At 41.0% G+C, this 10786-nt stretch overlaps 1 protein-coding gene across 1 annotated transcript; it reads left to right on the top strand.

The window, feature by feature from the left end:
- The first annotated feature begins 630 nt into the window (after positions 1-630).
- Positions 631-10563, top strand: LOC129864065 (alpha-1A adrenergic receptor-like). Its single transcript, XM_055936621.1, has 3 exons — positions 631-817; positions 3698-5072; positions 6850-10563. The coding sequence occupies exons 2-3, from the start codon at positions 4139-4141 to the stop codon at positions 7386-7388; spliced, it is 1473 nt and encodes a 490-aa protein (XP_055792596.1). The 5' UTR covers positions 631-817; positions 3698-4138; the 3' UTR covers positions 7389-10563.
- The last annotated feature ends 223 nt before the right edge of the window (positions 10564-10786 follow it).

Below are 10786 nucleotides of genomic sequence, written 5' to 3'. Positions count from 1 at the left end.
TACACACAAACACGATCATTCAATTCAGAGGCTTGCACCTCATAGTGAATTGCCTTCAAAGACACAGTGGTACAGTAGAGGACAATGCCATTTTGCTGATCCTGCTTCAAGAAATGAAATATGAAATATATGAAATTATAAATTATAAATTGTCACATTATCAACAAAAGAATTCTCTCAATTTTCATGAGTCACGGCCATTTGTCAGATCATGCCTCAAGTGTTCACGTGTATTCTCCCTGCCACAGCAACCTTAGCACTTTCTGAAGGAGGGTTGTCTCGGGGTCTGTCTGTCTGTTTGGGTTATTCAGTCAATACATTCTTGGATGAAGTAATTTATTATGCCTTGGGTGAAAGTTTACAACAGGATCAGAATAGCTACCCATGCCCATTCTGTCTACCATTTATGTTTAACTAGACCCCTCAACCGTTTAACCAAAACGTATACATGTGCAGTGCATCTCACTGGGAAAAATATCAGACTATAGCCGACATATGCCACTGACTGTAGATGATGAAATGTAAAAGGCAGATGTAGGAGTGAGAAAGAAAGGAGGGGTGGTGGTGTCTCAGTGTTGAATATTAGGTGATGCGCGTCTCTAGCGGCTGCATTTCTCTGACTGAGGACCGCAGCAGAGCGATTCCTCAGTGCGTTACAGGGGGTGTGCGCGTCTGGGCATAAGTCATAAATACCGTCTGAATAGTTATACCAGTCCATACGAAAAATATCTATACTTTCAGTTTACTTTATTTATACTTTGAGCATACTTGTACTGTCGAATAACGCTACGTCTGGAAGGCATTTAGGGATAACAAGGTAAGCCATACCCGTATTTCCATGATGAAATATTGATGAAATATTGTTCTTGAATTTATTATTCTAAACGAACTGGTGGGAATGTTTGTCAACTCTGTTATTTCTAACTACACTTCCTGTACCTAGGCCAAACCTGTAAATACAATGGCTGGCCTATACATTATTGAAATAAGTCATACTTTTAATTTTTGTTTTATTTAAACAGTTTGAGAGAAAATGTATGAGAACTGTAGACTATAATTCGAATGCATAGTCTGCCCTCGGTCATTTGCATCACATTTTCTGCACCATTTCACTACCAATCAGAAACCTTTCAAAATTATATAAGATGGGCATTTTGTGCCGAAATAAATTGCATTAGTAGGCTATAAGCAATCAGAATCTTGCCTTGAGCACATCACATAGGCTGCATTTAGACATGCAGCCTTATTCTAATACCAATCAGATCAGCTCTGAAAAAGATCTGATGTGAAAAGACCAATTGGTGGAAAAAATATCCGAATTGGGCTTCCTGTCTAAACTCCTCCTATATGTCTATTTTTTGTGACATTGAAATTGTTGCTCCTCAAAACATAAAATGAATCACTCAATCAATCAATCAAACAATAAATTACAATTTAGCACCAAAATAAGAACCTAATTATTCTACAAAACAACCAGTCAACTATGAGGACATTAGGCTACAAGAAAGCTTTGGTGGTATGAGAGTAACATATTTTTTTTAAATTGTCCCTGTAAACACAAAACACAATAGTCCAGGTAGACTGCTATGTTCACGGATAGGCTTGTTCTACTTGTCCTGGGAGTATGTTAAGTTTTCAACCCCTTTGAGAGCACAATAACAAATTAAGAGTTTAATTCCAAAAGGCTATATCCCACAATTTTTCACATGTATGTTTTTTTCACCAGAAAGTATTGCTTATGTGTATGTTCATGTGTGTGTAAAGTATTACCGTTTTCAGGTTTTTCATTCATAGATTTTAAGCGTGTATTAAAATTAGTCTTTTTGCAAAATGCTATACATTGAGTGTACAAAACATTAGGAACACCTGCTCTTTCCATGACATAAACTGACCAGGTGAAAGCTATGATTGATGTTACTTGTGAATCCACTTCAATCATTGTAGATGAAGGGGAGGAGACAGCTTAAATAAGAAGAGAAAAGATTTAAGTGCCTTTTGGACAGGGTATGGTAGAAGATGCCAGGCGCAACAGTTTGAGTGTGTCAAGAACTGCAATGCTACTGGGTTCTTCACGCTCAGCAGTTTCCCATGTGTATCAAGAATGGTCCACCACCACCACCCAAAGGACATCCAGTCAACTTGACACAACTGTGGGAAGCATTGGAGTCAACATGGGCCAGCATCCCTGTGGAACGCTTTCAGCACCTTGTCGAGTACATCCCCCAACGAATTAAGGCTGTTCAGAGGGCAAACGAGGGTGCAACTCAATATTAGGAAGTTGTTCGTAATGTTTTGTACACTCAGTGTATATCCATTGTTTAGCTTGAACGGAATGTTTGTATATTGTATATTTGACTGTGATATCTGGTTGCCTCACCTAGCTATCTTAAGATGAATGCACTAATTAAGTCGCTCTGGATAAGAGCATCTGCTAAATGACAAAAATGTCACATTTAAATGTTAGATACAGATCTCATATATATATTATATATATAGTTCTTTATATAAAAAATAGTTATTTGTTACATTTGACTGTGTGAAACCTAGCAGTACTACTTCTCTGAGACTAGATAGGTTTCTATCCAATTAGCAACAGATGTTCATGTATAATTATTGAACTACATGCACCGTACATGTGAGTGAAAATAGCTGTAAGTAGCAGTAGAGTTATTGTCTGTTTGTTTACTCCAATCAACATAGGGATGGTAAAAAAATAAAATAAAAATATCAATCAAAATAAGGAGTATTAGGAATTATGCAAACAATTAAATTGATAGAACCCACAATATATCTAGAATATTATAACGTACTCACACACTGCCCATTACAGATTTAGCACATGTTGCTGCCTGATTTATGACCCAGGTGAAAATTAGCTGGGTTTTTTTCTTTATTTTTTACCTCTATGCTTTGATGGTTTCCCTCATAACTTACGTTTTGACTACCAATGATTCTGTGTCAGTGGAGCTGGTGTTTGAAGTAGATGGTGTTATGCATCAGGAGTCAAATCGACAGACAGATTCAGTAATGTTATTTTGATGAAAAGGAAATCGAAAATGGTGTGTTTATTGAAGCAGGACCTCTGGTGGTATTTAATGATGTGTGAAGTGAAGAAATCTTTACAGAGCACCCCTCTCTCAGGGAAGAAGATATTTGGCACTCTAATGTATTTTTACAGCACACCCATCATGTTATTGTTGTTTTTTGTTGTCTTGTGGTTTTATTTAGGATTACTATGAAACCTTTTTATATCCTTGTATGTGATGGATGCCTGGCATATGGTTGTAAACCTAGCTTACTCAGTCTCAATATTATTCAGTCTTATTTGCAACAGTGACTATTCACTGGGCATGAACTGGTTGAATCAACCTTGTTCCAGCGTAACTTGTCAACGTATTGTGACGTATTTTTCACATAGATTCCACATCACAATACGGTGAAAAATTATATTTGACTCAACCAGTTTGTGTCCAGTGGGTACATTTAGGCCTAGATTCATTCCAGACCAAGGAAGTTCTGCATTATACTGCGCTTGACATTTAAATGTAATTTCCGATTGAGCTGACATTTGCAGTGTTTACCGTGAATGCAGTCTGATGCCGATTCTGATTGAATCCCACCTTAGTTTCTGCAATTCCGTGAAAAAGGGAGGATGTATTTTTTTTTATTAACTGCTCTCTTTTTCCTGTGTTTTTAGTGGGACTTTTGCTTAATAAAATCATCCCTCCAGCAAGTTTCTACCATGCCTTCTCAGTCCCATGGAGGAAGAGACAGCATAAACATATTGGATCTTGTTATCACCCAGAAAGCCCTGCAGCCAACCTCCACAGACAAATGGCACAACAATCAGTGGCAGTGCTGAAAATTTACTATCCTGACCTGTCAGTATTTTTTTATGTCTCTGCCAAGGACATGTGATTTGTACACGCATTGGCAAGGGCTCCTGCCTCCTGGCATCAAAGATCTGGGATTGATGAGGTAGCAACTTTTGCAGTCTTGAGTCAGACGAAGGGGAGATACAAATGGTGGACTCCCAACTCCTGAGCTGAAGTTTGCAAAGCTGACTTCAGATTTAACAGAACATTGCAGTCAATCCCAAAAACATTTGACTAATGAATTAACCATAAACAAAGCAAACATGGTTCCCTCGGGTGAGAACATAACTTTCCCTGTGTCAGAGAACTGTCCCAACTGCAGCTCCTCTTCCTACGCTGACATGGATAACACTAAGGCTGTGACCCTGGGTCTGGTGCTGGGAGTGTTTGTCATCTTCGGGGTTCTAGGTAACATCCTGGTCATTCTGTCTGTGGTGTGCCACCGCCACCTGCGCTCTGTCACACACTACTTCATCGCCAACCTGGCAGCAGCCGACCTGCTCCTGAGCTCCACCGTACTGCCCTTCTCTGCCACTTCGGAGGTCCTGGGGCGCTGGGTGTTTGGCCGGCCATTCTGCAGTGCTTGGGCTGCCTTGGATGTTCTCTGCTGCACTGCCTCTATCCTCAGCCTGTGTGTCATCTCTGTGGACCGTTACCTTGCCGTCAGCTACCCGCTGCGCTACCCGGCCATGGCCACTGGGCGGCGCGGCCTGGTCGCAGTGACAGCTCTCTGGGGCCTCTCGGCAGCCATATCCGTGGGTCCGCTCTTCGGCTGGAAGGAGCCTGACCCAGAGGACGAGACTGAGTGCCGGATCACAGAGGAACCGGGTTATGCTATTTTCTCTGCCCTGGGGTCGTTCTATGTGCCACTGGCCGTCATTCTGGCCATGTACTGCAGGGTGTATGTGGTGGCCAAGCAGAAGTCCCGGGATCTGAGGGAGGGCAGGAAGAGTGAGGGGGGGATGGTCACGAAAGGAGAGGGAGTGACACTGAGGATCCATCGGGGAAATGCCCCTGCTGTGCCAGAGGGCCAAGAGGAGGAGGGAGAAAAGGGCACCATTAGGCGGAGACGCACCACCTTCGCCCTTATGCGCCTGCTGAAGTTTTCCCGGGAGAAGAAGGCAGCCAAGACACTGGGCATCGTGGTTGGCTGCTTCGTTCTCTGCTGGCTGCCCTTCTTCCTGGTTATGCCCATTGGTGGGTATCCCACAATGCCTTTCCTTGCTCTCTATGATATGTATGTGCTGCTGCATGCCTTTTGTTTTGAATTGTTTGGAAATTAAAAAGAGTCATTAATATGACTAGATGTCTGTCTAATCAACTGTCAAATAACAATATCAGAGGGAATAGCATCACTGAATGAATTTGCATTTTTCTTTTCTCACAAAAATAATCCCTCTAACTGATTTCCCATAGCAGCATATAATACCACATTACTGGATAGAGAGTGATTGCCTCACACTGTGTCGTTTTCTAGTCAGGGAAAGCTTCCCTTCCAAATCGCAGAAAAATAAACCCCTCCACTCAACTCAATTGAACTTTAAAATGTAAATCTCTCTCTCAATGGAAAAGCGCTGTGACAAAATTGAACGGAAATTAATGTATTGATGGAGACTGAAAGAGGGGGAATAAGCCACGGGGCCTATTTTCTGCTTTTCCCTTGTTTTAGTTCTGCCACAGTGCACCAAAAACAGTATTAAGAGCCGTAAGCAAAAGCAACCCTCTATTATACAAATTCAGCTACAAAATCGCTCTTGTTAGCATGGCCATGGGATGAGTCACTTATAACAATAGTTCAGTGATTTGAAAGATATGACAGGGCACAAATTTCGCATTCCACAATATCTTGACCGATGGCAAAAATATGAATGATAGGAAGATTAAGAGGGGCTACAGTATATATGACCATATGACGATACATGTTGCCTACAGTCAAAACCAACATTGCCTCAAAGCTGTCATCCACGTCGTTAATACCCCCACAGAATGTGATTAATGAGATGCAGTAAAATGGCTTCACAGACTTTAATATCCTTGATTAGGGATTAGAGAGATCTGTAATTCAAGATGATATGGAGATTGGGGTTGAACTCACCTGCTGTAGATTAGCAGAATAGTAGAAGGCCTGCTGATGGCCTAAAACACTCATGCTTCTGAATCCTCCTCCTTTGGTCCCGGGAGGTGTATCTGAATGCATCCATACTGTGCATTTCTTATCCTACTTTAGAATGCATTTATACACCAGTCCAATATTAGAATAGTTTATTGATTTATTTGTGTTTTATTGTATACATAACAATGGAGTCTACGACCTTGGTTACCCCTGTTGAATGCACGCTATACATGTCTGTTTTCTTTTAAAGTACATCAGGAATTAAATTACTGCCATGGAGAAGCAGAGCAAATGAAATGCCAGCGTTGGGTTATACTTCAGGGAAGAAATGAAATGAACAAAAACACTATTCATTATTTGATTCTTAAACCATTATGGACAACAAACATAAAGGGTATGATTTTGTGCTCAGTAAGCAGGCGCCCACAATCACCCTTCATCTTTCCAAGGCAGCAAAGCATTACTGGAGTTTAGCATTTCACTATAAACGGCACAATATTTCATGCCGACTCTGAGCTGATGCCCCTGAGCTTCTCAGACAGGAATGAAAGAGTTTAATGTTTAAGACATTTAGAGACAAATCCAGGTATGTTGGCTTTACAAAAGTCTAACCTAGAAAGATAACTTACAAAGTGTTAAGTACACAGTGAACATCAGTATGTCTGCAATTGGAGCTATAGTGAAATGGTGTGCGTTAATGTGTGAGCTATCTCTGCTCATCTTATTGTTGGTATCAATACATACAGAGAATGGCCGATAGAACATGCCAATGATCAATGATTCATATAGACATTGTGAACTACTGTATGTGTTTAAGTGACAGATCTGTGTGTGTGTGCTTTCTGTCTGTTCTTTCCACAGGCTCCATATTCCCATCGTACAGGCCACCTGACACCATCTTTAAGATCACCTTCTGGCTGGGCTACCTCAACAGCTGTATCAACCCGATTATCTATCCCTGCTTCAGCCAGGAGTTCAAGAGGGCATTCCTCAACGTTCTGCATGGACGCTGTCTCAGACAAGGGGGCAGGAGTTCTAAATCTTTGGGGTTTGCTTCTTCCTATGGTCCCAGTCCTGGTCCATCGTCTCTTATCAGATCCAAGCCTCCCCCCTCCTCCTCCAGCTTCTCCACCAAGCCCTGCCAAGCCCCCTCCCCAGCCTCTCCCTCCTTGGGCTGCTGTAGGACCTTCTCTGGCTCATCTTCCTCAGTGGGGGTGCCAAGCCATACCCACATTGCTCGGGTCCAGAGTAAAAGCCTGCTGAAGGCGTGGTGCTTTGCAGCGGGGGAAAGACCGCCACCATTGGGTGCTCCTTGCCGAAGCCCTTCAGCCTGTCGTGCTGCTTCATGTCAAGCCAAAGTCCATCGCCTCTCCATGGGAGCGAAAGGGGAGGCAGTGTGACTGGGAACACTAAAGGCTGCTGGATAGTAAAAAAATCGCAAATTCTAGGAAAATAAGTGATTGTAATTGCCGTGAAATAAAGTCATATCTATAGACTTGCTGGAGTCAGTCTAGCTATTAACATTAGACTTATGTCTGATGTTTCTTCAGGTTGCAGGGAATGGGAGATAGAACACTGCTCTCAGGGAGAAAGTAACACACCTGAAGGTAGAGATGTACTGTACTGTATGTGCTGTGACGCAGTGTATAGATGGATGTATGAATCAAAAGGAGGATACACAGTGTCAGAACAGAAATTGAATACAGAGTACTGAGTTAGTACAGAGATTGAAAACATGTGCTTTCTGGTCACTGAAGAGCAGTGGTGGAAAAATTACCCAATTGTCATACTTGAGTAAAAGTAAAGATACCTTTACTTGAGTCATTTTCTATTAAGGTAAACGTTACCTAGTAAAATTCTACTTGAGTAAAAGTCTAAAAGTATTTGGTTTAAAATATATTTAAGTATCAAAAGTAAATGTAATTGTTAAAATATACTTAAGTATCAAAAGTAAAAGTATAAATCATTTAAAATTCCTTATATTAAGCCAACCAGAGGGCACTATTTTCTTATTTTTTTTTATTTATAGTTAGCCAGAGGCACACTCAAACATAATTTACAAACAAAGCATGTGTGTTTAGTGAGTCTGCCAGATCCGGGCAGTAGGGATGACCAGGGATGTTCTGTTGATAATTGTGTGAATTGGACCATTTTCCTGTCCTGCTCAGCATTCACAATGAAACAAGTACTTTCGGGTGTCAAGGAAAATGTATGGAGTAAAAAGTACAATCTTTTTTTAAGGAATGTAGTGAAGTAAAAGTAAAAGTAGTCAAAAATATCAATAGTAAAGTACAGAAACCCCCAAAAAACGACTTAAGTAGTACTTTAAAGCATTTATACTTAAGTACTTTACACCACTGTTGAAGAGGAGTCCTTGAGAAAATGTACATACAGTATGTTCAACATTGTCTAATGTCAATATTTGTGACATGCTTAACATCTGACGTGCAGTTTTCACAGTGCTTTGTACCGAACAATTTAACATGTGCTCAGTTCTTGTAAAGTGCTGTGCTGCTGGCATGTACAGTGGCTTGCGAAAGTATTCACCCCCTTGGCATTTTTCCTATTTTGTTATTATACAACCTGGACTCAAACTAGATTTTTGGGGGGTTTTGGATCATTTGATTTACACAACATGCCTAGTGCTTTGAAGATGCACAATATTTTTTCTTGTGAAACAAACAAGAAATAAGACAAAAAAAATGAAAACATGATCGTGCATAAATATTCACGCCCCCCCAAAGTCAATACTTTGTAGAGTCACCTTTTGCAGCAATTACAGCTGCAAGTCTCTTGGGGTATGCCTCTATAAGCTTGGCACATCTAGCCACTGGGATATTTGCCCATTCTTCAAGGCAAAACTGCTTCAGCTTCTTCAAGTTGGATGGGTTCCGCTGGTGTACAGCAATCTAAGTCATAACACAAATTCTCATTTGGATTGAGGTCTGGGCTTTGACTAGGGCATTCCAAGACATTTAAATGTTTCCCCTTAAACCACTCGAGTGTTGCTTTAGCAGTGTTCTTAGGGTCGTTGTCCTGCTGCAAGGTGAACCTCCGTCCCAGCCTCAAATCTCTGGAAGACTGAAACAGGTTTCCCTCAAAATTTCCCTGTATTTAGCGCCATCCATCATTCCTTCAATTCTGACCAGTTTCCCAGTCAATGCCGATGAAAAACATCCCCTCAGCATGATGCTGAGGGATGGTGTTCTCGGGGTGATGAGAGGTGTTGGGTTTGCGTCAGACATAGCGTTTTTCTTGATGGCCAAAAAGCTCTGACCAGAGTACCTTCTGCTATATGTTTGAGGAGTCTCCCACATGCCTTTTGGCGAACACTAAATGTGTTTGCTTAAAAAGCAATGGCTTTTTATGGCCACTCTTCCATAAAGCCCAGCTTTGTGGAGTGTACAGCTTAAAGTGGTCCTACGGACAGATACTCAAATCTCCACTGTGGAGCTTTGCAGCTCATTCGGGGTAATCTTTGGTCGCTTTGTTGACTCTCTGATTAATGCCCTCTTTGCCTGGTCCGTGAGTTTTGGTGGGCGACCCTCTCTTGGCAGGTTTGTTGTGGTGCCATATTCTTACATTTTTTAAATAATGGATTTAATGGTGCTCCGTGGGATGTTCAAAGTTTAGAATATTTTTTTTTAACCAAACCTGATTTGTACTTATCCACAACTTTGTCCCTGACCTGTTTGGAGAGCTCCTTGGTCTTCATGGTGCTGCTTGCTTGGTGGTGCCCCTTGCTTTGTGGTGCCTCTTGCTTAGTGGTGTTGCAGACTCTGGGGCCTTTCAGAACAGGTGTATATATACTGAGATCATGTGACAGATCACACTTAGATTTCACACAGGTGGACTTTATTTAACTAATTATGTGACTTCTGAAGGTAGTTGGTTGCACCAGATCTTATTTAGGGGCTTCATTGCAAATGGGGTGAATACATATGCACGCACCACTTTTCCATTTTATATTTTTTAGAATTTTTTGAAACAAGTAATTTTTTACATTTCACTTCAGCAATTTGGACTAGTTTGTGTATGTCCATTACATGAAATCCAAATAAAAATCCATTTAAATTACAGCTTGTAATGCAACAAAATAGGAAAAATGCAAAGGGAAATGAATACTTTTGCAAGGCACTGTATAAGCATCTGTGTAACGTATTGAAATCTCCTCCCCATTAAATGCAATGGAAATTATGTACAGAAAATATTTTCATACTAAATATATTATCATGCCTCTCTCCAATCACAGTTGAATATTTCACTGTATCTGCACCAATCCTCTATGAAAAGTAAACATGTCACCTGTTGTTTTGCATGTGTGATTAATATACTGAAGTAAAGTATGAACGCAACATGCAACAATTTCATTGATTTTACGGAGTTACAGTTCATACGAAATCAGTCAATTGAAATTATGCCCTAATCTGAGATCTAACATGACTGGGAATACAAACATACATCTGTTGGTTACAGATACCTTAAAAATAAATCTCACAATGGGCCTCGGGATCTTGTCACTGTATTTTTGTGCATTCAAATTTCCATCAATAAAATGTAATTGTGTTTGTTGTCCGTAGCTTATGCGTGCCCATACCATAACCCCACTGCCAACATGGGGCACTCTGTTCACAACGCTGGCATCAGCAAATCGCTCGCCCACACAATCCCATACAAGTGGTCTGCGGTTGTGAGACCGGTTGGACGTACTGCCAAATTCTCTAAAATAATATTGGAGGTGGCTTATGGTAGATAAATTAACATTCACAGCTCTGGTGGAGATTCCTGCAGACAGCAT

Source organism: Salvelinus fontinalis, chromosome 10 (genome assembly GCF_029448725.1).
Source record: "Salvelinus fontinalis isolate EN_2023a chromosome 10, ASM2944872v1, whole genome shotgun sequence".
Taxonomy (NCBI): Eukaryota; Metazoa; Chordata; class Actinopteri; order Salmoniformes; family Salmonidae; genus Salvelinus; species Salvelinus fontinalis.
This window is presented reverse-complemented; position numbering and strand designations above follow the sequence as displayed.